This window comes from Pongo pygmaeus, chromosome 7, assembly GCF_028885625.2.
Source record: "Pongo pygmaeus isolate AG05252 chromosome 7, NHGRI_mPonPyg2-v2.0_pri, whole genome shotgun sequence".
NCBI lineage: Eukaryota > Metazoa > Chordata > Mammalia > Primates > Hominidae > Pongo > Pongo pygmaeus.
This window is the reverse complement of record NC_072380.2, coordinates 26,698,678-26,725,576: the sequence shown is the minus strand read 5'-3', so window position 1 is coordinate 26,725,576 and position 26,899 is coordinate 26,698,678. Positions and strand designations below refer to the sequence as shown.

Genomic DNA, 26,899 nt, shown 5'->3' with positions numbered 1-26,899 from the left:
GCTAAGTGTTTACATATAGATTACTCTGGGTCAAGGGGTATGAATTTTTTTGTTTACACATTTTTACAGCTCTTGTTAGATACTGTCTGTCTTATTACCCTCCAGAAAGGGCCATGCCAATGTAAACACCTATCAGCAGTTTGAGTGTTCATTTAACTACAACCTAGCCAACAGCGGGTATTACAACTTCTACTTATTTAACTCCTTTATTCTTTCCCCCTCAGAATTGACATTTATTAAGTTTATCATATTTGCCTGAAGTATTATTTATATAAAAGAAATTAAATAAAACAGATAAAAGTGAATCCTCCAACATAGTTTCATTTTTTTCAGCTTACTTAACCTCTTTTAACATTTGAAAGTTTAGTAGATAAAAACTCAGCTCAGTGAAACTCTAATTTGTATTTCTTTTATTACTCATTCAGTTGAATATTTTTTATAGTTCAATGGTGGAATTATTTCCTTTTTGTGAATACCTTGCTCATACCATTTACCTTTTCTATTAAAGCATGTTTTTTTATTAAAATGTTAAGATTTCATATTTTAAATGCATCAACCCTTTATCATATATTGCAAATCGAATGTTCTACTTCTTGTTATCCTTTTATTATTATACTGTTAGTAATGTTTTTAATTGCTATGTAGTCAAGCATCTCCATCTTTTCTGATTTCTGCCTTTGCTGAAATATCTAAATTATATGGCTTTTCATCTGTATTTTCTTCTGGTCTCTTCTGACTTTACTGTTTAAATGTAATTCTTTAATCCATCTGGGATATATTTTGGTATATGAACTAAGGTAAGATGTTTACTTTGGTTTTCAAAATAGTTAACTTCTAGTATAATACTATGAATATTTTACAATTTTACCATGAGTATGAAATGTTGCCTTTTTTATATACTAAATACCTAGATACAGTTAGTCACACTAGCAGATTTTCTACTTTAACCTGCTTGTATAGCTGTCTCTTCTGGAGCTAGTACCACACAGCTTTAATTATTATATTTTTACAGTTTGTTTTAATATCTAGCCAGTAGTGGTCTCCCAGCCCTATTCATTATGACCTTTTTGAATATTTTTTGGTTCTTATCACCTGTTTAATCTTTCACCTGAACTTAAGAATCATTTGGTCAAATGGAAAACAAAACAAAAACTCAACCACCTTTCGAGATTTTGAATTTTAAAATTAATCTAAAGTATACATTTCTTTACAGTATTGGGTTTTTCTGTTTACTAACATAGCATTTCTTTTAATTTATTTAAGAGTCTTCTTGGATTCCATATATAAGAATGTATTCTTATAATTCCTAGTAATTTTATATTTTATGTTGCTATTGTGTATGGATTTTTTAAATTATATTTTCCAATTGGTTATTTATGACATACAGGAAAGCTACTAATTTTTAATACATTATTTTTAAGTCGGTCATCTTACTAAACTTTCTTCTTAGATCAAATATTTCTTCATTTAATTCCTTTGAATGGCTAAAGTAAACCATCTAAAAATAGTAATAATCACTTAGGGAGGCTGAGGCAGGCACTTGAGGTCGGGATTTCGAGACCAGCCTGGCCAACATGGTGAAACCCCATCTCTACTAAAAATATAAAAATTAGCCAGGTGTGGTAATGGGTGCCTGTAATCCTGGCTACTCTACTCGGGAGGCTGAGGCAAGAGAATCACTTGAACCCGGGAGCTGGAGGTTGCAGTGAGCCAAGATCACACCACTGCACTCCAGCCTGGGCAATAAAAAAAAAAAATAGTAATAATCTTATATTTTCTCCCCATTATTATTACTTCTCATTTTTCCTATCTTATTACACTGGCTAACATATCCAGAACCATGTTAAACAGTAGTGATAACATGTATTCTGACCCCTCCCTCATCAGGGAGCAATATATTGAGGTACTTGATGGGCTAGCCCTGGTGCTCCTGCCCAAGTCCCATGGCCAGGGACCTGATGCTAAATGGAAGTTCAGGTGACTAGGTGACTGATTTCCGCACATTTACAATGCAGAACATAATGCCTTTGAGAAACATAAAAGATACTCTCTACTAAAGCAGACCAAATGATGATCATGCTAACAATTTCCCATGGTAAATGCAAGACTTGGCCAGGCACAGTGGCTCAAGCCTGTAATCCCAGCACTTTGGGAGGCCGAGGTGGGTGAATCACTTGAGGTCAGGAGACCAGCCTGGCCAACATGGTGAAAGCCCATCTCTACTAAAAAAAATACAAAAATTAGCCAGGTATAGTGGCACAGGCCTGTAATCCCAGCTACTTGGGAGGCTGAGGCAGGAGAATCACTTGAACCCCAGAGGTGGAGGTTGCAGTGAGCCGAGATGGCACCAGTGCACTCCAGCCTGCGTGACAGAGCAAGACTCCTGTCTCAAAAAAAAAAGCTAATGTCCAACTTTTCATCGGCCCTGCAGCAAAGGCATGTTCAAAGCATAGTGGCCATGGAGACCAGTGGCTACCTTCCCAGCTCTGTGCTTCCTCAGCCTCTCTCAAGATGAAGCAGGCAGGTTCTCACCCATTCCTTTACCTCCTCTTTCCCCAGTTGGGTCCACTACCCCCTCCTCCAGGAAGCCTTCCAGGCCCATCCAGATGGAAACTGGCCACTGGGCCTTTGGACCTGGCAGAATACTCATTGGCTTTCACCTGCTCCCTGGCATGACTTTCCAGGACCCAATCACACCTCACTATGCAAATGTGGCCATCTGACTCCTCACCCAAACTCCACAAAAGTGCCAAAAAGGACCTCCATATAAGAACCATGCACTACATTTGAAGAGGTATTTTTTCATCCAAATAGTTAAAAGTGTTTTTGCTTTAAAGGGTTCACTTTTCAGGAGAGGCTAGAAGGGGCCCTTCAGGATGGGACTTAATACTGATTATATGCCAGGCAATGCTCAGTACTTTGTACATTCAATCAAATTTAAGCTGCACAGTAACCCGGAAATTATATTACAAATCAGAACTCTGTGGTGCAGAATTACCGTATGATGCAGCAATTCCACTTATGGGCACACACCCAAGAGTTGAAGGCAGGGAGTTGAATAGATATTTGCACACTCATGTTCATAGCAGTATTATTTACAATAGCCAAAAGGTGGAAGCAGCCCATGTATCTACCAATCAATGGATGAACAGATAAACAGAATATGGTCTATATATACAATGAAATATTATCCATAAAAAAAAGGAAATTCTGACACAGGTTATCACATGGGTGAACCTTGAGGCCATTCTGCAATGTCATATGCATATATACTTATACGAGGTTCCTAGAACAGTCAAATCCATAGAAACAAGTATAATACAATGGGGGCCACCAGGGGCTAGAGAAAGGTGGGAATAGGGAGTTAGTGTTTAATGGGAACAGTTTAGGGATGATGATCCGTTAGGCATGACGATAAAGCTCTGGAAATGGACCATGGTGATGACTGTACAACAATGTGAATACACTTAATGCCACTGAACTGCCCACTTAATAATAGTTCGAGTGGTAAAATTTATGTTATGTATGTTACCACTATAAAATAAAGAAGAAAGAGCCGGGTGTCGTGGCTCACGCCTGTAATCCCAGCACTTTGGGAGGCCAAGGCGGGCGGATCACAAGGTCAGGAGTTCAAGACCAGCCTGGCCAATATGATGAAACCCCGTCTCTAATAAAAATACAAAAATTAGCTGGGCACGGTGGCGGACACCTGTAGTCCCAGCTACTCAGGAGGCTGAGGCAGGAGAATCGCTTGAACCTGGGAGGTGGAGGTTGCAGTGAGACGAGATTGGGCCACTGCACTCCAGCCTGGGAGATAGAATGAGACTCTGTCTCAAAAAAATAAAAATAAAAATAAAGAAAGAAAGAAGAAAGAAAACTGTGGCTCCGAGAAATGAAAAGTCACTTGCCCAGCTAGCAAGCCATGAAGGTAGAACTCAAACATCCTATGGCCAAATCCGGAGTCTAAATTCTAAAATACACCAGACTCTCATCTACCAAATTCTTCCCCACACATCTCTCTCTTGGGTGGACACTCCCTTCTCCTGCCCACCCAACGGGTGAAATCCACCCCAGGGTAAAATTTGAGCCAGCTTTCAAGGGTCAGCTCACATAGGACCTATTGGCTGAAGCCTCCCTTGGCTCTCCCAGGCAGATTTTAAAGATTTCTCTTCTCTATTCCACTGGAACTTTAGTACAGCAATCTTCACATTTCATTTTCATCTTTTCTTTGTAGGTCTTCCCAATAGACAAGAAGTTTTTTGCAAAGAGGATCTTATCTGTACTTCTAATGCCCAGATCAGCACCTGCCAGATGGCCAATAAATGTCAGCTGAATGGATGCATAGATGAATAAATGAATAAATGAATGGATGAATGAATGAATAGGTGAATGAATAAACGAACACGGTTTTCTTAGCAGCAGAAACCACACTAATTCACTTTGTTTAAACAAACCAAAGGCTGTGATGGTGCCGTGAAGGTGACCACATCCTTTCTCCTTGACAACCCTCCAACAGCCCATATCACTGCAGCCTCAGGCGTCTAGCACAATACTCTCCGTTCTCGGTTCTGGGAGGGGCCATCTCATCGCTGTTACATCCAAAACATCCAAAAGCAAGGACGAAGTCACCTTGAATCCAGTGCACTTAAGGGAACCACGCTTAGGTGTTGTGGGATTTAGGAGGACGAGAGACACCTCAGGTTGAAACAGGAGAATTTTTATATAAAATTAAAAACAAATAAGTTTTCCTGTACTAAGCTAACTTATCCCAAAGGCAGCAACAGGCACAGCCCAGACCCAAAAAAGTCTTAATAATATTATCTAATATGCTCTTAAAAACTCTCGCAGCACTCCCTCAACATAAAAAAAAAAATTTCCTTTGTTTTATAAAATAAATTTATAAATTCCTGTTCTCTATAACTAGTAACTTCAAGTATTCTGTTTTATCTAAAAAATACAACAAAAGTCATAAAAAAGCTAAATAAGCCTAAACTACAGCTGCCTGGGCACCATAATAAAGGTTATAAAATAAGCCTTTGCCTAGGCAAACCTAAATAACAAACATCTAGGTTGCTTGGCAACAGTCATATACAATCCTGTCTTTGTCCTGCCTCAATATCCCTGCTTTCACACCACTATGAGCTTATTTCAAGCTAGCCCAGCCCCTTTTATAAAATATATATAAAAGTCAAGTACTGTCTTTGTTCCAGGCCCAGTCTTTCAAACATAAGTCAGCTGGGCCTGAGTACACTCAGTAAAAATTCTCCTGTTTCAACCCAAGGTCTCTCACGTCCTCCTAAATCCCGCAGCATTAGCACCTGAAGTTCCTATAAGAGAGGGCCCAGGCACGGTGGCTCACGCCTGTAATTCCAGCACTTTGGGAGGCCGAGACGGGTAGATCACAAGGTCAGGAGATCAAGACCATCCTGGCTAAAACGGTGAAACCCCATCTCTACTAAAAATACAAAAAATTAGCCGGGCGTGTTGGCAGCACCTGTAGTCCCAGCTACTCTGGAGGCTGAGGCAGGAGAATGGCATGAACCCAGGAGGCAGAGCTTGCAGTGAGCTGAGATGGTGCCACCGCACTCCAGCCTAGGGGACAGAGCGAGACTCTGTCTCAAAACAAAAAAAACAAAAACAAAAACAAAAAAAGGAGGGCCCAGGAACATACCCAGCAGGATTAAGTGCTGGCCCCGGAGCCAGATGACCAGGATCTGAGTCCTCATTCAGCCTCATACTAGTTGGGCAAGTCCCTCAGCCTCTCCCTTCTGCGATGCTCTCATGGGTAAAGTAGGAGACATTTCCCACCCTATCTTACAGAGTGAGGGTATAGCATCCAAGGAGGGAGCAGCTGTGAGCAATGGTTCCTGCAAACTACAAGTGTAGAAGGAAACTATTCTGATTCCTCTGCCCTCTGGAGATCAGGAGGGAGTCTCCATCAGTGGCAGGAAGGCACTGGCCCTGGAGATGGTCCACATCATGGCTGAGAGTGCCTGGACCCCGCAGGCTGTGTGCTGTCAGAAGGGTGACACTGGAGGAAGAGGCTAACAGGGCCTCTGCCAACTTCCCTCCCCAGCATGGAACCACCTACCTGCCCACCCCATCAGGAAGCAGAAAGAAGGCTCACAAAAGGGAGCAAAACAGGATTTACTCTCAGCCATGCGGTAAGATCAGAGCAAATCTGGAGGAGCAGTGCCAGGCTCAAGGGAATGGAGGTAGCCATTCCAGCCAGCCACAAATGGTGAGCCCTAGAGGGAGGGCTCAAGGGTCCTCAGTGGGGAGAGCTAAGAGGCCTGCCTTTCTGGACCCCTGGTTGCAGGTACTCGTTCTCATCTCTGTGAACATCTTTGCACTTGCCACACCAGATGTGCCAGTGCAGGGTAGGGAAAACACACTCAAACCAAGTTCTCACATCACAGGTCAAGATAAATGTGAGTAGGAGTCAGTGAATGAGTACACGGGCCTCAAAATAAAGCCTAAAATTAAAACCACAATGACACAGCGCCTCACACCCACTCGCATGGCTATAATCAAAACGACAGACAATAGCAAGTGTTGGCAAGGACGCGAAGAAACCGGGGCCCTCCCACGCTGCTGGTGGGAGTGTAAAATAGCACAACCACTTTGGGAAACAGTCTGACTGTTGCTCAGAAAGTTAAACATATTTGCCAGTAACATGGCCAAAAAAAAATTAAACATAGAATGACCACATGACCCCACAATTCCACTCCTGGGTATATACCCGAGAGAACAGAAAACTCACGTCCACACAAATGCTTGCCCACAAATGTACATTATTCATGCACAATAGCCAAAACAGTGGACACAACCCAAATGCCATCCATCGATGAATGGGCAAACAAAATGTGGTCTACCCATAAATGTAATATTATTCGACCATAAAAAGGCATGAAGTATTGACACATATTACAACTTGGATAAACCTTGAAAACATTATGCTAAGGGAAAGAAGCCAGATATAAAAGGCCACATATTGTATTATTCCATTTATATGAAATGTCCAGAACAGGCAACGCTATAGAAATGAAGTAGTGGTTGCCATGGGCTAGGGGTGCAAGGGGAGACGTGGGGAATGGGGAGCAGCTGCTAATTGGTAGGGTTTCTTTTTGGGGTGGTAAGAATGTTCTGAAATTAGATGGTAGTGATGCTTCCACAATTCTGTAAATATACTAAAAAGCACTGAGTGTAGACTTTCAGAGAGTGAATCTGAGGGTACACAAATCATATCTAAATTTTTTTAAGATTTTTTATTTTTATTTATTTTTTTGAGACAGGGTCTTGCTCTATTACCCACACTGGAGTGCAGTAGTGCAATCAAGAATTTTTAGAGTCAGTATACTCATGTAAGCTAACATAAATAAGAAAGAGAGAGAGCGAGAGAAAGAAAGGAAAGGAGGAAGTGGGAAGGGGAAAAGAGGGGACAGGAGTGGAGGGAGGGGAGAGGAGGGGAGGGGAAGGAGATACTCTTACTCAGAAATTTTCTTTCTTTGAAAATCCCTTATGACATTTCTAAGGAGAAGCAAGAATAGTATGACCTTTGCAAATTACCTTAAAGACAAAGAGGAGAAGAAAGAGCCAAGCTAATACATGAAGAGGGAAAACAACCAGAAAAAATGACAGTTCAGACACAATCATGGACAGAAATCCTATAAGTCAGAAGGGGCCACCTTTACCTGCCAGGGGGACCACAAAAATAGGGGATTTCTGTCAAGAAGGCAGGAATGTTCAGCAGAACACAGCTTCTGAATCATCTGACTCTCTCAGAACCAAGACAAAACAGTTCAAATGCCTACAAGCCACAGGACCCAGGAAATACTGCAGAGTGGGCACTTTCCCCCTCTACATAAAAGAACCTATTTCTTTTCTACGCATCAGCTTCTCCAGTCCATCTTTTATTAAAAGGACTTGCCATGGAATTAAAACTCGTATTTCAGGACTAAGATGGACAATAGGCCTTCTGCAGCTCTTCTCTGAAAAGTGAGCTTTTCGGTAGAGAACAAGCTTCCTTCACAAGAATGGCACTCCCGCTGGGTATGAGCTAAACGCACGACACTTGGACACTTGCGCAGCTAGGAATGCGCACAGCCCCCGTCCTGCCCAAGTGCCACATCCCTTTCTGGGCTTTCATTCCCCCACCCCCACTGCCTGCAAAATGAAAGAAAGATTGCAATAAACAAGGTCTAAGTCTCAAACCCGCCCCTCACCTGGAGCTTGCAATCAGGTGTCAGGCTCCCATCCACCCGCAAGGAGCAGAGATTTTGGTGTTGAAGCTTCAACCTGCCCTGCGAGCCAATCTTTATTTCAAAGTACTTTGTGCTGTAAGCTAAAGGGAGAAAATGATCAAATGCCTCAAATCTCCTGTAAGCAGGGACTGTGCCTGGGGGGAAAGGTGCTCACCAAGGTGGGGGCACATCGGGTGTCTCCTGGTGCTTTCTGCTGGCACTAACATTCTAAAACATGAAGCATTAAATACAGCAACATGAATCTTCCTTTTTTAACATGGAAAATATGTTTTCATAGAGCAGGGGGGAAAAGAACTCTCTAAAAAACAGAGCTGAATAGGCTTAGCAAGAAAAGAAATTCAGGAGATGGAGAGGAGGAGCTCTAAAACATCCACAAAAAAATAAACCATTTCATAGCAATGCTGACCATTTTAATTGATTCTCGATGACAGAAGAACACGAGAAGAGGTAGACGATGTAATGCGATGGCTGCTGAAGGCAACAGCCACAAAACAAATTTAGCCCTTCGAATACCACAGTGGCCATGCATCATTTTAAAAAGCTTCAACTGTCAGGAGCAAAACTGGGGTGAAGGGGCTACTCCCCAACACATGTAATTTGTCCAAGCCCTGCCATGGCCACCACCTCCCTGGATCCTCAAAGCAACCCTATTATGCAAGACATGCTGATCCAGGTGCTTCTGACGATTCCGAAAACCAGGACCAAGCCGTGGGGCACCCAGCCTGAGCTAATAAGCAGCAGAGTCAACCCTGGCATGAAGGTCTCCCAGCTCCGTGAAGATGCATCATCAAGAAGGTTGGGCCTCAAATTCTTTCCATTACACTTCATGTTTCTCCCTGGATTATCTCCATAAAGGAGAAAAACAATACCCAGAACACAATTCCAACTCTGAGAAATTGTCTGATCTTCCTCCTTGTCTCTGCCCCTCCTCAAAAAAAAAAAAAAAAAAAAAAAAAGAGGCCGGGCGCGGTGGCTCTCGCCTGTAATCCCAGCACTTTGGGAGGCCGAGGCGGGTGGATCACAAGGTCAGGAGATCGAGACCATCCTGGCTAAAATGGTGAAACCCCATCTTTACTAAAAATACAAGAAATTAGCTGGGCGTGGTGGCGGGCGCCTGTAGCCCCAGCTACTTAGGAGGCTGAGGTAGGAGAATGACGTGAACCTGGGAGGTGGAGCTTGCAGTGAGCTGAGATCAAGCCACTGCATTCCAGCCTGGGCAACAGAGGGAGACTCTGTATCAAAAAAAAAAAGAAAAGAAAAATGCCATCTGCCCGTGGTGTTTCCCAAGCAGACATGGGAGGTGCTGAGCCTAATGAACCTCATAAAAGCCCACGCCAAAACGATTCAGAGAAATGCAAAAGATGAGAGCCAGGCAAGGGCAAGGCAACCTCGGAGCAGCCTACGTGACAGAAATCAGCTCAATCTGGCCCCGCGTGGAAGAAGGCTCCCAGGCCTCCCAGAAGAAGGGTTAAGTTCAGTTGATGAATGCATGGCATCAGTTACTCCTCTTGGTTGCTCTCCAAATCCCCCTCTGGGATGCAAGGGGAGATCTAGGGCATCAATCCGGGGCTTCCGTAGGAGAGAAGAGACACCCAATATACCACCGTTTTGGTAAGCATCTTCCATGCTGGGTGCAGCCTCCCACTTAGTAGGAGATGTATGATATCTGATCATTTTCTCCCTATATATTACAGAAAAAGTACTTTTAAATAACAGGTGGATAGAAGGGCAGGATAAAACTTGAACACCAAAATCTTTCTGTTCTTCCAGGATGGATAGGAGCCCTGTACCTGAGGGCAAACTCAAGGTGGGTGCTGTGTCTGGGATTGTTGTAAAGCACCTGGCACAAGGCTGGGCACAAAGCAGCTTTCATGAACAGGCTGCCTAACTGCTACAAAGCAAACGTTCGTCTCGCATTCTAGGATCTGCAAGGGCCATTGGCCCAGAGCTTGGATTGGAATCCCAGCCCTCGCACTTGCAGGCTCTGTGGCTTCAGGCAAGTCATTTCACTTCTCTGGACTTCTCATTACTTCATTTATAACAGGAGGATAAGCCTACCTATCTTCAGGGTTGATGGAAGGATTAGAAATGGTGTATGCAGGGCTTGCATCCCACAGATTCCCGATAAATGATATCAATTATCTGCTCCCTCCAAACTCCTCACTTTCTTCTAACTATCTCTTGTGAAAAGGATGGAATCACACAACTCCCACCCATGACTCCCGGCAGGTCTGTGGAGAGGTCCAGAGAGCAACTGCTAGGGTCATCCCCTTCCCGAGCTCATTGGAGGACAAGAGGATTCAACACGTGTCCTTTAGAGTGATGGATGCCTGGGTTTGCCTAGGACAGCCCTGGTTTGCACTGCTGTCCTGCAATCATTATTAGTAGGATATAGAAGTCTACTCATTTGGACAAGAACCTAAACGTTCATCCTACAAAGAGGGCTGAAGCCCCATCTAACTGTGCAAAGTGACATAACAACACGCCACCAAGCTGTGGCTTTCTGCCCAGTTTCCATTTAAAACTCTGAAGCTAAAGTTGCACTTCCTCCAAGAGATTAGGTCGTCCCTCACTGGGCTCAGAGTTGGCTCCAAAATATCTGTCAAGTCCTCAGGGACAGTTTCCTCACTCAACACTCTCCTTGCTTTAAGAATGGACCCATCCTACCTGCTTTTTCATCCCCTGTGATTTCTGCAGCTAATGAGCTAAGGTACTAAATAAATAAAAAACAGTAAAAAAAAAAAAAAAAAAACTCCCAGCTGAAGCAAAAAGGCATGAGATGTGCCTGTCCACACAAAGAAGCTGCTCGCCTCTGCCAGAACTGGCTAGTAATGGGTCCTCCCTTTGCTTTCAGTTCTGCTGGGTCCATACTATCCCTTGGTTTGACACTACAAAAGAGGAAGGAGCCACAAGCCACACCCGGCTGGAGAGAAGAGAGCTCTGCCCTCTGCCAGGCCTCTCCCACGCTGCACTGCTGGGCACGGTAGGCCCTACATGACTAAATGCTTCCTTAGCCGAAACACCCACTGGGGAAGAATTTGTCACCAATACTTCCAGCAGCACGACCCTGCAGCCCTGCCTGGAAGCTCAGCAAACTGCAGGGCAGGGGGGAAGAGGGCGGAGGTCTGGTTCAGCGAGGAATGCAACCCCCCCGGCAGACAATGCAAGGAATCCACCATGAAAAACGGAGGGGCTTGAATTCAACAGCACAGCAATGGACACTTATAAAGATGGCCTCATTTGAATGCCAAAAAAGGCTGAAAATTCAAAGACAGCAAGAGTTATTGATTTGATGGGCTGTTTTCTGGGAACACTGCTTTACATCTGCAGGGCCAGATGTGTTGTCAAGAAAATCAGGCTCCAAATTCTCCAGAGATTATTTGGAGGAGGAAAAAAAAAATAGTGAAAAGTAAAATTTTTATTTTCTTGCATAAGAAGTCTTCTTACAGGATTATAAGCCCTATAAGCTACATTATACCTTTTTTTTTTTTTAAGATGGGGTCTCACTGTCTCCCAGACTGAAGTGCAGTGGCACAATCATAGCTCACTGCACCCTCAAACTCTGGGGCTCAAGCAATCCTCCTACCTCAGCCTCCTGAGCAACTGGGACTACAGGTATGTGTCACCATGCCCAGCTAATTTTTTATTTTTATTATTTTTAGTTATTGATTGATTGATTGATTGATTTTGGTAGAGACAAGGCTTCACTTTGCTGCCCAGGCTGGTCTTGAACTCCTGGCGGCTTCAAGTGATCCTCCCACCTCAATCTTCCAAAATGCTGCAATTACAGGCATAAGTCACCATGCCCAGCCAATAAGAAAGCTTCTTATACATCGTTGTTTTTCCTGCTATGTTCAAAACACAAACTCATGTACATGGGCTTGAAGTTGAAACAATCCTTGAGACCTCTTCCTGATCTCACCAAGTGACAGTGAAGTGAGATAACCCATCCGGAATCAGTGGCATGCAACTGCATCTTTGGTATATGAAAGATGAACAGACAAATGGTCAATTGATAGATTAGATAAATAATAGATATATACAGATAGATTAGAAAGATGATAGATTAATGATAGATTAGGATAAATAAAACAGATAAGTGATAATCAATAGATATAGAGATGGATTAAATAGAGATGATAGATCATAGGTATAGACAGATGTCATATCAAGATAGCTATAGACTAGATAGATATATATCAATATATAGATAGATAAGACAAATGATAGGTAGGTAGGGAAATAGATGGTAGATTTGGTAGATGATCATTTCATAAGCTTCTGGAGGCCACCTGGCTATAGAATTCACCTATGCCAGGTCATGCTAGATAGATAAATATATATTGATAGATAGATAGATAGATAGATAGATAGATAGATAGATCGACAGATAGATAGATGATAAAAAGATAAAGATGGATACACACAGATGTGAGAGACAGAGAGGGAGATCTTTTCACATGTGTTCCAAAGGTGTCACAATGATTACTTTTAAACAGTATGGCACAAAAAAACTCACCTTTTCCCATAGCCCTAAGACATAAGAATTGGTTGTCTCCATTTTACAGATGTGGAAATAGCCATCTAGAAACACATTAGGATGATCACGCTCAGACAGAAAGCACTAGAAAGGGAAGTTAAACTTAGATCTGATTCTTGGAGCGCTCCCATCCTGTCCTGTTGAGTTACTTACAACCCCATCCTCTGAAGCCTGGTCCAATAAACTGTGCCCAGCTGTGGGAGCGGGGCTGGGAAGGAGGTGAATGGCCGCCTTAAGAGTCCGTGATTCTATGTTATTATCAGGCCCTTTTGATTTTTGTCTCACAGGCTCCCCACAAGGAAAGATTCCAGTCCTGACCTATCATTAGAGAGTGATTAGGTCATAAACACTACAGATTCAACCTAAAGACAGTAGGGTTTTCTCAGGGAAACCAGCACAGCAGGTGGCCACAGGCTGGGGACAGCAGTCCACATTCCAGTTCCCCTCTGCCCCCGGCACCCACCCTGTCCCACCAGCCAGGGCTGCTCCTGCTCATCACCACTTACTCCAAGTCCTAACCAGTGCCCTTTTAGGGAATTAGCCAAGTAAAACCTTCCCAAACACCAAGGACAGCAACTGAAGGAGGAGGCTCTTTCTGGTGACAATTAGCTCAGCCCCTCCATGGTTAAGTTTCTGGGGAGCATCTGGCTGTAGACTCCACCCTGGCCAGATAGCAACAGTGTGATCCCACTCCCTTCGTGAAGACGACAGGACAGAGCAGGGAGCAGAGGGCAGCTCTGGGTTTCAGAAAATCTTGGCAGACATTCATTCGGTTTCAACAGAAGTCCAACTATCAGAACAAGCACTGGGATCCATGATTCTTAATCCCAGCCATCACCTTGAGGCTTTCAAAACAACCAATGCCAGGCCCACCTAGAACAATTAAGTCAGAAGGTCTGTTCTCTGCATTTTGTTACAACTCCCCAGGGGATTCCAATGTGCAGTCCAGGTTTTTAAACCACTGCCCTAGCTCATTGCAAAATTCTCTTAACTGGACAGCAGCCTCAGCCGCCGCGACCCAACCCCCAGCAACATCCTCTCTGTCATTAGGGGGAACACTTAGTCATATTCAAAGAAAGCTACCTCCCAGATGGGTTAACCAGAAAGAACTCTAATTTCTACTCACTGTCACTCCCCTTTATCATTACCATGGCAGTTAAGACGCTCTAAAAGCAAGGAATTTAAGCAAATGGCTTCACCCAACAATCACAGAGAGTCAAAGACAGAACCCTCAAAACCCAAAGAAATCAGTAATCACTTCTTAAGAAGAAAGAGAAAGGTCAGCTTGGGGAGGAAGAGGAAAACAAAAGGGAGAAACAGCCCTTAATGGGTGACTTGGGGTCAGAGCCATGGATGGTTAAGTCAGAAAACACAAATCCCTTGGCCACCCACGTCAATCTTCCCTTTAAAACTAACGTACCGGCCGGGCACAGTGGCACATGCCTGTAATCCCAGCACTTTGGGAGGCCGAGGCGGGTGGACCACCTGAGGTCAGGAGTTCGTGACCAGCCTGACTAACATGGTGAAACCCTGTCTCTACTAAATACAAAAAAATTAGCTGGGCATGTTGGTGCATCCCTGTAACCCGAGCTACTTGAGAGGCTGAGACAGGAGAATGACTTGTACCTGGGAGGTGGAGGTTGCAGTGAGCTGAGATTGCGCCATTGCACTCTAGCCTGGGCAACAAGAGCGAAACTCCGTCTCAATAAAAAAAAACTAATGTACCAAACAGGCACAGTGGCTCACGCCTGTAATCCCAGCACTTTGGGAGGCCAAGGCAGGAGGATCAGCCGAGGCCAGGAGTTCATGACCAGCCTGGGCAACATAGCAAGACCCCATCTCTACTAACAAGTAAAAAATTATCCGGGTGTAGTGGTGCACACCTACAGTCTCAACTACTGGGACAAGAGGATTGTTTTAACCTAGAAGTTCAAAGCTGCAGTGAGCTATGATCGCAACACTGCACTACAGCCTGGGTGATAGAGTGAGACACCATTTCTAAAAAACAAATAAATAAAATTCTCTGCACCATTAATTTTTCAAAGAAGGGCAGAATGCTCACCTATTATGGGCTGTCATAAAAAGCTAAGAAAACCAACCCAAACCTAGGCAGGGAAAATGAAACAGGCCCTCTACCCTGGTTCCTGTCTTGAACAGAGAGAGGGATATTAAACAAAACTACTAAAAACTTACAGTGTGGTTAGGTGTTTTCTTAAGCGACTCCGTGGGTATATGCCTGCTTAAACACCCTTTCCCCTACAACTCAACAGGGAGGCTACACCAGGACCAGTTGCCTTGCAAGCTTTGCAGGGGAGGTGGGCAGACGGGGAGGCGGTGCCAGGATGGGGTGGTTTCCATCCTGTGCTTCCCCAAGCTCTGGGATTCTCCAGAGGCAGAGGGGCTGCCATGCGGGGATGACAAAGAGAAAGCGGAGAGGATCTGAGCTCCCCCACAGCCCACCTGCCACCCACCATTCCAACCAGAGCAGTTCTGCATTCATCAGTCTCATGTCTCAGGTGGAGGGGGTTCCACGTAAGGTTTCACATGAGAAAGGGTTGCCCCGGGACAACAATGCTAAAGCTATCATGAGTAGAAGGAGTAACGGGCCTGGCTCCCATCAGACTCATTGGGTAGCTTCTCCGGCTGCCCCCACAGCCAGCTCCGGGCATGCAGGGGCCTTAGAAAAATGGAGAGGCCACGATCGCTGTCCTCAGAAGTCTCTGCCCAACTCACTCAGCCAGGACATAAGACAAGGACACACTCAGACACATGTGTGTCGTAGAAGCTTTCATCTAGCACTAAGGAACTCTGAGACCCGACCACTGAATGCCTGACCCTCACATCCAAAAGTCAGGCAGACCTTGCTGGAGCCTGGCATTCCCACGGGCCCCACCTCCACTCCTGGTTCCAGCTGTCAATCAGGCCAGCAGGATCGACAGGAAGTTCCCAATAGTCTGTGTGACTCAGCTCTAGGGCAAGTCAAAGACTAGGCTCTGGGAAACCCCCAGTGCTGCCACTCTCCATGTACAACACCCATAGGCAGAGTAGGAACTGGGATGAGCGCACCTGAAGGGGTGGAAAATCACCGCCCCAATGAGTCAGGCTCATTTCCAGCACTGTAACTGCCAGCTCCCAGGGCCAGGTGGGGGCAAGAAACCCTGGGACAGTATGATAACTGCCACAATGTCCATGAAACAGAGTCTAGACACCCACTCGGGGATGCCCTTGCTTCTGGAAGGGCCTAGAAGTCCCTAACCCCCACAGGCCTACCCAGCCTACCTGGCTAGCCCGACCCAATGACTCCCTTCACAAGAAAAGCGTTCAGTAAAGTGTGCGTGCTGGACCTTTGGGAAGAGCGGTGCTGTCTCTCAGGATGCTCCGTCATCCTTCCTCTGCACTGCACCAGGCATTAGGAGATCCCTCCGCTCTGCTCAGTGCCAGGCATTAGATTGGCCCAAACTATGCCAAGGGGACGGATGGATTCTTCCAGTCCAGCCACTCAAGGCCGAGATTCACGCAGGGACACCTGAGTGGACCCAGGCCCCCGGCGTCTGCTTGCAGAGGGCACCCGTGTCCTTAGGAGAAATGTGTGACCTCAACCATGTGGAGACTGAGGGGACGAGGGGAGGAGCACAGAGAACCAGCCCACACCAATGGCCCATTGGATAACGTGGCTTTCTAATCGCCAGGCCACAGGCAGATTTTGTGGCAACAACTTTGGTCCTGGACTTTGAAACTTAGGTCTGATGTGGTCGGGCGTTTTTGTAAACACTTTCTAACCCGAGTCAAATGAGTGCTGCAAAGGGAATAATCAAAGTATCAATTACAGACACATCCATATTACAGTGTGTGCATGCGTTCACATATGTGTACTCGCCATAAGGAGGGAGCAACCCACATGCCACATGGATGAACAAATGACAAGCCGTGGATGTACCGCAGTGACACTCAGGAGCCACATCCCTTCAGGAAGCCACCTCGCCTTCCTCCCAGCCCTCCTGCCTCCATGGGGAGGCTCAGTAGGAAGAGCCAGGACAAGCCCAAGGCACTTGGGGGAATGACTGCTGGGTCCACTGTGGTGCTGGGACCATGTGATTTCTCCATGTCGTGACCCTCTGTACTTGGAGAGCAGGCTTTCTCCCAAGAGGACCAATGAGAGAGCTGCTGTTCCCACCCCCTTCTGAAGAACATCCTGGACAGAGGGAGCTGTCCCATCCACAACCACAGGCCATGCCTGGGCTCTGGGCTTCCCCTTTCTGCCACCCTCCCTCACCATGACCAGAGCTGACCACAGGGACTCAGGGAGCTGGGGCTGCAGAGGGAGCCACTGCTGAGCAAGCGGCTGCTTCCATCAGGGTGAACACAGTCCACATCGGATACCTAAACCCTCCTCCCTCCTTGTCACACTAAGTCTCTTGGCATCACTCAGAGGAAGCAGGATATCAAGTATCGTTAGTGTATTCATTCATTCATTCATTCATTCTCTCATTCATTCACCCATGGGCATTAACAGAGTGCCTCTGAGGAGTGAGGCTGCCCAGGCGGCAGGGAATAGGAAAACGTAAGAGACGGGGGGGACTTGAATGAACCACGTGCAAGGCTGAATGCCACCTGGGCTGTGGGATAAAAGCCCAACGTTTGCAAAGGGGCCACACAGCAGCCATGGATCACAGGAGGAGATCAGTGAATGGGAAGCACCCAGGCTGGGCCACCAAAGGTGACGAAGCTTCTAGAGGCAGGGAAAGAAAGGGAGGGCATCCCTGGCTGAGATGACAATGCAAGTCTGGGCTGGGGCAGCAGGAATAGGCCACGTCGTGGAGGGTTCTGACACTTGGGCTGATTCTCTGAGCAAGAGGGAGTCACTGAAGGCTTCAGAGGAAGAAGGCGGCACAATGAAAGTTGCGCCAGAAAAACAGCCTGGCGAGAGGCAGGAGGTGGGGGACAGACAGCAAGCCTCCTCCGAGGACCGGGGCCAAAATTCAGGAAAAGGTGACAAAAGTCAAATCTGTATGGGTAAGGGAATGAGTGCAAGAGGTAACACAGAGATGAAAGCAACTTGAGGCAGCACGAGGACATGAAGATGCTAGGATGACTCTGCAGATACCGCCAGCACAACCTCGAGAGAGCCCTCTCCAGGACTGGGCACCAGAAAAGCAGCAGGGAGCAGACAGGGAGTCCGACTGGGGACAGGTGGATGGAGGTGCCTGATGCACACCCAGGGAGCCACAGCCAGAGGAGAAGTGACAAGGCTGGTGCTCAGGAGGGACGGCCCCTTCCAGGCCTGCGGTGGCAGCACCTCCCCTCCTCCTCCCTGCTAGAGTCCAATCCCCATCTCTGCTGTGCAGTGCTACCCAGGGACCAGGAAGCCTGCTGGGTGTGTTGTGCCTGAGGGTGCACATCCTGTAGGGAAAGCCTGGAGTTCAGGTGAGCAGAAATGACATTCAGAGCAGTGGTTCCCAAGCTCTGGAGATCCAGAGTGTGCAGATCCGGCATGGACCCCTGAAAGTCACGCTTTCAAAAAGCTCCCCAAGCACCAGATTCAAATACAGAGTCACAGTCCCCACCAGCAGATTTGCTACTTTAACCAGGTAAGGTGGGGCCCAGGAAGTGTAATGTTTCAAGATGCAGCCCCCAGAAGCAACACACAAAGCACACAGTCCACCAGCCATGCCTAGACAGCGCTTGCTCTCAGTGAATGCTCAGGTCAAGCCCTGCGGCAGCTGGGCCTGTTTTCCAGCTATGCAAGGGAGAGTAGAGCTCAGTGTACAAGAGATGGGAGGGTGCCAGTACCCAGCAAGGATGGAATAACAATAGCTACCACGTGGGAGTGCTCACTACTGGACAGATGCTGTTGTGATGCCACCACAGTCCACCTTTGTCAAAACTTGCCCCATTTTGCAGATGAGGCCACTGAGGCTGAGAGCAAAGGTGGCCCCACGGCAAGCGGTGAGGCCAGAGCTACAGGTGTATGTTCCACACCTGGCCACCTGCACCGACGCACAGGGTAAGTGTTGGCAAGTCGTGTCTGTCCTTCCAGCCTCAGTCTTCCCCTATAAAATAGAGGTAACTGTTCCCAGCTGCTTCCTAGAAACTCTGAGATCCTGAACTTGAATGACCATGAAGGCCCTGGGAAGTCCGTAGGGTTTTCCCCAAGCAGCAATGCGGCCGCCCCCGCAACCCCTCAGCCGGTCTGGATGCCGCCTGCAGGGTATGTCTGCAGTCTCTGCCCACCCACCACTGGGTGGAAAGGGCAAAGGGCGTTCCCCCGGCTCCACATTGAGTCCGCCTCATAAAGATCTCATTGTGCGATTCTCAATAGCAGGCTCTGTTTAATGGCAATAATATTATCTTCTGCTGCTGACATGCCATCTCCTTTTTTAAACCAAGAATATTTGGCTGTGTTTTCCTCTACATGCGGCGCCATTTCAGACAGAAAGGAGCCTCCAGGGCCTGTGACCTGGGAAACGCAGAACCAGCAGGGAGGCAGGCGAGGATTTACCTGTGAGGGCAGGTGACATGGTGACATGGTCTGGAGAAGGCCAGAAAGCCAGAAGGGTGGAGTGCCCAGGGGCAGGGCGGCGGGGAGTTGGGAGGAAGAGGGAGATTTTTGTACCAATTCACTTCAATTGTTTATTTCAGCAAGCAGCAGTGGGCCTGTGAAGTTTTCAAAGTGCCCCAAGCATTTCTTTCTGGACTCAATATATTAAGTCAAAGAAAGCAGCAGGTCTTAGGTGCCAATGAAGCGGCATTAAGCTATTTCTCTTTGCAAGACCTCCTTCTCTGTGAAGCAATTCCCAGCCACTCACTCACTTAAAGCAATGCAGAACGTCTGGCCAGCAAACAGAAAAAGGAAAAAAATTCCTCAGTTCCTCACCTGTATTATTACCATTCCCTCCCCCAGGGAAAGGCAGGCTAGCAGAAATTCTACAAGGGTCAGTAACCATAGGTGGTTATTTGCAAGAGTGGTTAGTACTTTTCTCAGGCTATAAAAGCAATGGCATTTGGGGGTCACAATGCTAACCATACACTGCCCCCTCTGATGACTTTTATTCCTTGAGGTTCGCTCATTGGATGCCCCACTCTATAGCCAGATCGCATCACACAGCCTCCGTGCAAATGCCATAGCATTCTGGCCAAGGAAGCAGAGCAGGCGGTCAGACTCCTCACTCCCCTTTCCGGACCACCTGCCCATAAGGCCATCTGCTGACTCTTCTGAGCTCCCTGGGCCAGGTGCCGCACTCAGAGGGGTATGTCCCTCGTCCCTAAACAGAAGGAACCCATCTGGATGACTGGAAAAAAGGCCACAGCCGCTGAGGGGGAAGACGAAAGAGAAATTCAGGGTGGTGGCAAGAAGGCGATGCTCCTGTGGTAAGGAAGGGAAGGCAGTAAAGAGTCAAAAACAAGAGTGGGGGCCAAAGCGTGGGGCGAGCATGTGGAGGGAAGAGGCAGATCCAGGAACGCAGGACAGGAGATGGTGGGCTGAGGGGTTCTTTCCAGCAAGTGTGAGAGAAAACAGGGCCTTTCTGTATCTGCTGAGCAAAGTGTACTTGATGAGAGGCAAAATCTCCCTGAGTTTCAGTGAATGAGTTTCAGTGAATGGCCGAATGTAGGGGCTGGAAAGGACTTCCAGGGTCATGTAGTACAAATCCCTCACTGCAGATGCACAGCTAGAGCATAGAGTAGGGTAGTGACTCAAGGTCACACGGCAAGTCAGTGTCGGAAGGGGGCCAGCACTCCAGGCTCCTAACTCCTGGCTGGGGGCATTTCCCTCTCCAATGATAGATGACACTGACCATTCACTCGAGAATTTTTTTGTTTGTTTTTTTTTTTGAGACGGAGTCTCATTCTATTGCTCAGGATAGAGTGCAGTGGTGCAATCTCAGCTCCCTGCAACCTCCACCTCCCGGGTTCAAAGAGTCTCCTGCCTCAGCCTCCCGAGTAGCTGGAACTCCAGGAGCATGCCACCATGCCTAGCTAATTTTTGTATTTGTAGTAGATTCGCCATATTGGCCAGGCTAGTCTCAAATTCCTGACATCAAGTGATCCACCCACCTCAGCCTCCCAAAGTGCTGGAATTACAGGCATGAACCATGGCGCCCAGCCAGAGAAATATTGTTTTTAATGGCTATTGACTCTCTGTGACCAATCCAGGGGCCTGCAGGGTCTCCCTGTGAACTCCAAACTGAGGCAGATGATCACCCTGACTTGGCCTTCCTGGCTGACGCCCGAACAGTCTAAGCTTCTCCAAGTTCAAGTGTTTCTCCACAGCCTGCCCTGGAGGAGAGGCAGAAACACCCACAGGTGCCAGTGATTCCCCAGCAACTGACAAGGTGCAGGCTCTGCTCTCCCTAGGTGTGCATGAAAGGTCCCCCCGACATCCCTGGAAAATGGCACCCACTAGGTTAAAGGGCAACGTGTGCAGCAAGACACAAGTCACAAGGCTTACACTTGGAGGCTTTTCTCAGTGGTGCCAAGAAAGCTGAAACAGGAGAGAGCTGTTCCTGATGCTTCAGACCCTGAAGACCAGGACAGAGAGAACGCCAGAGGGTGAGTTGTGATTTAAAATGGGGGGGAACTCAGACTAGGAGGGGATGGCAGGGCAACATTCTTCTAGCTCAGGCAAGATAGAAAAGAAGTTTCCAGACAGACCCCAAAGCCACAAGCAAAAAGACCACCACTCAGAAAAATACCAGTAAGAAAGGTTTTTCTATAGCAGAAACAGCTAAGTTCTTTCTACTTAGACCCTCTTCTGAACTGAACTGCTAGCTTTTCATATATGACAGACTCCATGTTGACTGTCACTCTTGGATGCAATCTGTTTTTAAAATATGTATCTGACAGGCCACTATGCAGCTTGCCCACCTCCTCAAAAACAAAATGACATTTTTCAAAAGGACAATCAGTGGGCATGCTAGAATCTAGCAGTTCACAAGCAAACTCTTAATATTATGTGTGCTGTGTCACAGTGCTGTGAATACAGTTCAGATTTAGTTAAACAAAAAGCACAAAGCGGCCAGGCACGGTGGCTCATGCCTGTAATCCCAGCACTTTGGGAGGCCGAGGCAGGCAGATCACCTGAGGTCGGGAGTTCGAGACCAGCCTGACTAACATGGAAGAAACCCGTCTCTACTAAAAATACAAAATTAGCCAGGCGTGGGGGTGCATGCCTGTAGTCCCAGCTACTTGGGTGGCTGAGCCAGGAGAATCACTTGAACCCCAGAGGCGGAGGTTGCAGTGAGCCCAGATTGCACCATTGCACTCCAGCCTGGGCAACAAGAGAGAAACTCTGTCTCAAAAAAAAAAAAAAAAAAAAAAGCACAAAGCCCTTGGAGCAATACGTAAGGGGCACCCAGCTGTGGGTGTCAGCAATTTCATATCTAAAAGACAATTATCTGTGGGTCCCCCTCCAGACAGGGCTGCCCAATTCCTTTTATGTTAAACTCAGCCTAGAGAGTATCGCCTCCATTTGATTTTCATATCAGAGGATTAGGAGTTCCTGCTTCAACATTTCATTTGTTGCAGCCCATCCTCATTCTAAAAAGAAGCACTCTTAGGAATTCTTCTAAAAATCTCAATCAAATACTTATGCTCAACGGCTTAAAGTTGGTGGCATTGAAGATGACTTCAAATGCCATGTTTTCAAAACCAAATCACATTCTGGGGTCAAGGAAGACAAAAGTCCACATGGAGAGAAAGCAAGAAGCCATTCATCTTATCAAAACTCCTTAGAACCATATTCTCTAGTTCAATGGAAGAACTTAAAATTTGACAGAAAATGAGCATAAATAAATAAGACAAATGGTTAACACATCCTCACCCCCTTATTTGGTAGACTGAAATGTGACTCAGGACAGCAAGTTTTAGAAGGAGAGAATCAAACAACACAGACTTATTTGCAAACTCTCACACTTCCTCAGCACTACAATGATGATTTTTAAGCTTCTTACTGATCATGGTGGTTCCCCCAGCCAGGGCCGCCTTGGTTCCTTGGAAGAAATCATCAGCAGACGTCATTCCCTGGTCAGGCATCTGGAAACGAGTGTGGACGTCAATTCCTCCGGGGATCACCATCCGGGAGTGGGCCTCAATGGTCTTCACTCCTCCTGGCACAATTAGATTTTCTCCTATTTGCCTAAATAAACAGGGTTGGTGATAAGGGTTGTAAATGAAACGTGGACTCAAATGGGATCTGACAGCTACTTTCACTAACCTATAAACTATCCTCCACTCTGTGCCGTGGGCTTTTCAGATCATCGTTATGATTCATAATAAAAACACTATATACTCCTACCCCCCAGCAAGAGGCAATGCAGAGTATACTAGAAAGCAAAAGTTAAATAAGGCACCAGAGGCCCCACTCAAAGACGTTTTGTTCCCAAGAAACCCCCTAAGATCAAATGATAACAAGGCCCCAAGATATTTCTTAAAACTGTCATTAAACTTTCTTTACAACACTTGCAATTGAGCTAATTATCCCATAGCAATTTTCTCCAGACCTGGCTGTACTTTCCAAACATTTATTTTTATCATATCCTTTTCACCAGAGGGAAAATAGGGGTGGAAGGGTGAGGTAGAACAAAACAAAGCAAAAAAAAAAAAAAAAAAAAAAAGTGAACACTATGATTGCAATGATTAAAAATTTTGGAAGCGTGTGTTTAGTTATTCAGATAATGAAAAAGCTAAAAGCTGAAATATAATTTTAAAAGACAGAAAAATGAATATTCATTATGTTGGGGGACATGATTCATTTCCAACTTTTAAAAAAATTTTTATATCTTTCTACCAATTTTTTAACAGGAATATTAATCTAGGAGAAGTTGATAAAGTTCTAGAACAAATTGGTGATGAGTAAAAATAGCACACAGGCCTGCGCACTTCTGGGCCAGTGTCGTTCTACCAGACCAGATCGTGCCGTCTTATAATTGGGGGAAAATGGAACATGAAAGTCATGGCATTTGAGAGCCTGGAGCTGAGACTGTCACAGCAAACACACATGGAGAAAACATTAAACGTGGAAATGTTAAAATCTATTTTAGGTTCATAAATCTGGGTGTGAGCTCCGAGGCGACAGTCACAGCCACTCCAGTTTTCCACTCCTCTGGACCGGTTTACAGCTATCGCTTGGTGAATGCTGCTTATTTAAAAGCTGTCACTGGCTGCAGTGTTTGTCTTCAAACAGATGTGCTACTTCTCCAGAGCCCCGGGAGCTGCCCCAGTAGAAAGGGCAGGGGGATACTGGGATGAACTCAGCTTCCTTAACCCTCTGGCATCCAAAAATACCCAAACTCAGGAACTGCTCTGTTGCTTCTCCTTTGTAACATTAACACAATAAACACAAGGGCAGTCTTATTTGCACTAGTTGCCACTTAGAATAAAACCTAAAATTCCCTCAGGATTTAGGCAGTAATTTGTCTGTATTACTTAGTAATTAACTTGGTATCTTTCTTTGGCCCCTCCAACTTGGATTCTTGATGAAGAAAGCAGACGTGCTGTCTCAATAGAGGAGACTGTCTTTCACGTTTGGGTCCTTTGGGCAATCCAACCCAAACCATGACATTCTAGGCAAAACTTTAATATATTCAACATATCACAAACCAAGTATTTGAGCTGGCAACAGAAAGATATCATATCACCTCAGTTAAAAATAGTAAATTACATAATACCTAATGCAACGAGTGTACATTAATTGTTGCTTTGAATTCCCTAAATTTGAGTTTTCAAATTCACTAATTACCACCAATCAAAACCGGTTTAAAACAGATACTAAGTTGGTCACTCTCTGATGTTCCTGAAGTTTGATACTTTGGATACGAATGGCATCTAATACTTGGGAAGCCTGGAAAGTGTTCAAATACATCTGTATATCATGAGTTACACTTACTTGATCAACCCATCTTCCATGTATATGTCTGCATAGAACGACTGGTCATCATTAACAATTTTACCTCCTTTGATCAGAAGACGATCGCTCTGAAATAAAGAGGCAGTAAGGTCACAATGCATAACTGACATATGAGAAACAGGTGCTAAGACATGTGAGCTAAGGATACATTTTCGCTATTCAAAAGTGATGTTCAAAATAAGCCCATTTTGGAAAGGTTCAGTGACAAAGGTAAGCCTGTATGTGGCAACCTATTCATCACCTGATGAGTCAGAACACACAGGGACAGCTTATCCTAGATAAACGAACCATCTCTTTCAATTAGACCTTGGACTCCAAAGAAAAAAAAAAGCAGTGAAAATTATTTCATATAAAGAAGATAGGGCCGGGCACGGTGGCTCACGCCTGTAATCCCAGCACTTTGGGAGGCCAAGGCGGGCAGATCACAAGGTCAGGAGTTCAAGACCAGTCTGGCCAACATGGTGAAACCCCGTTTCTACAAAAAATACAAAAAATGGGCTGGGCGTGGTGGTGGGCGCCTGTAATCCCAGCTACTCGGGAGGCTGAGGCAGGAGAATTGCTTGAAGCAGCAGGCAGAGGTTGTAGTGAACCGAGATCGCATCACTGCACTCCAGCCTGGGTTACACAGCAAGACTCCAACTCAAAAAAAAGAAAAAGAAGATAGTACTTTTTTAAATGGCTTTTGGCTACACCCCAATTTAAAAACAAACAAACAAACAACAACAAAAAAAAACACCTACATATAGGAAAGCCATGTCTTGGAAAGACTGTGTCAAGCAAGCACAATTGACCAAAAAGTCTGTTGTCACGGGATATACCACACAAATACACTGGGTTCAACCATAGCAAGGTTTCCATTCAGAATGTCCTTTATATTTGCATTTATCTTTGAGGTAAATCACAGCAAGTATAGCAAAAAGGGAGGGAAAAGACTACAAAAAATACGCCATTTATGCCATTTTAACTAGGCTGTTAAGAAAAAGGTAAACTCCCACGAATAAGTACCTGAGATAGCAAATTCTAAGATGCAATGCACTACAGATTGCTGATGCACTTATATTTTAACCGGTGATATTTATGCTAAAAAATAAAGGACAAGCAGCAGATAAAGTCTGAGAATGTGACAGAAATGCTACATTATGACTCATCGTTATTGCAAATGCTGCTGATGGAAGGAATGCTAGCATCGAGTGTTGAGTAAATATGCACCTGTATTATACAGAATGGGCTTAAACCTGGCAAGCTGAACCATACATTGCCCTTTTAATATGCAACACATTTCAAAGAATGACATTCTTTTGGCAATAGTTAACTCAAAATTCAGTTACGAAACAATATTCTCGGCAAGTGCTATCTCTCTTTAGCAGCTACCAAGAAAAGGAAATCATAGAAAATCTTCAAAAAAGAGATAAGCTACTAGAGAGCAAGGAAAAAAGATAATTTTACACATAAATACACACACCTTGGTTCAGAAAGTATTTATTGTCTCTCTAACATACTGAAAACCAACAAGATCATTTTAATTTTGTACACTGCAGGGTCCTTGATCCTCCCGTAGACTTTGGAAAGCCAAAGGAGAATAGCCAACAATAATTCCTGCACCTGTATAAGGTAAGTGTAAAGACCTTTACAAAGCCGTGCACATCATGACATCAGAGCCTCGAAAGAAATCTGTGAGGTGGATGAGGCCAGGTTCTATTCCCATGACACATAAGGAAAATGAGGCTCAGAGAGGTTAGGCCACTTGCCCAGGTCACTCAAATCAGTGCACTTGTCCTCTGTCTACAATGATCTCCACTTCTCTCCCAGATCTCTAAGCTTCCATGGAATAAATATCACCTGGAACGCAAGAAGAGGCCTCGCCCTTCACCTCCTGCCTCCATAGTCACTGTGGTACCTGCCCCAGCCATCACTGCGAATACCCCGAGCCAACATGATGCCAAGAAAAAAAGTGAAACACCACACCCCCGTTCACTCTAGTGCCTTCCAGAAGGCTCTTACATAAGAGGCTGCCAGTGGTGAGGGAGGGAGGAATACCATGCTATAGATCCTATGATAATGCAACCAGATTTTTTAGAGGGTGTTGGGGGGGGGCTCTTTAAAAAAAAAAAAAAAAAGTCTTGTTGATTGTTTGCTTTTAATTTTTTTTTCTCCCCACACTATCAAAATGAAGCTGCCTTGTTCATTCACGAA

At 45.6% G+C, this 26,899-nt stretch overlaps 1 protein-coding gene across 2 annotated transcripts in view; it reads right to left on the bottom strand.

Moving 5' to 3' along the window:
- DPYSL2 (dihydropyrimidinase like 2) overlaps window positions 1-26,899 on the bottom strand; it is a 140,054-nt gene that overhangs the window by 50,956 nt on the left and 62,199 nt on the right. For both annotated transcript variants that reach the window (XM_054498542.2, XM_054498543.2), the window contains exons 2-3: window positions 24,686-24,774; window positions 22,752-22,936 (exon numbers count right to left, since the gene is read on the bottom strand). In XM_054498542.2, coding sequence (XP_054354517.1) covers window positions 22,752-22,936; window positions 24,686-24,774 — 274 coding nt within the window. The remainder of the gene's footprint in view (window positions 1-22,751; window positions 22,937-24,685; window positions 24,775-26,899) is intronic.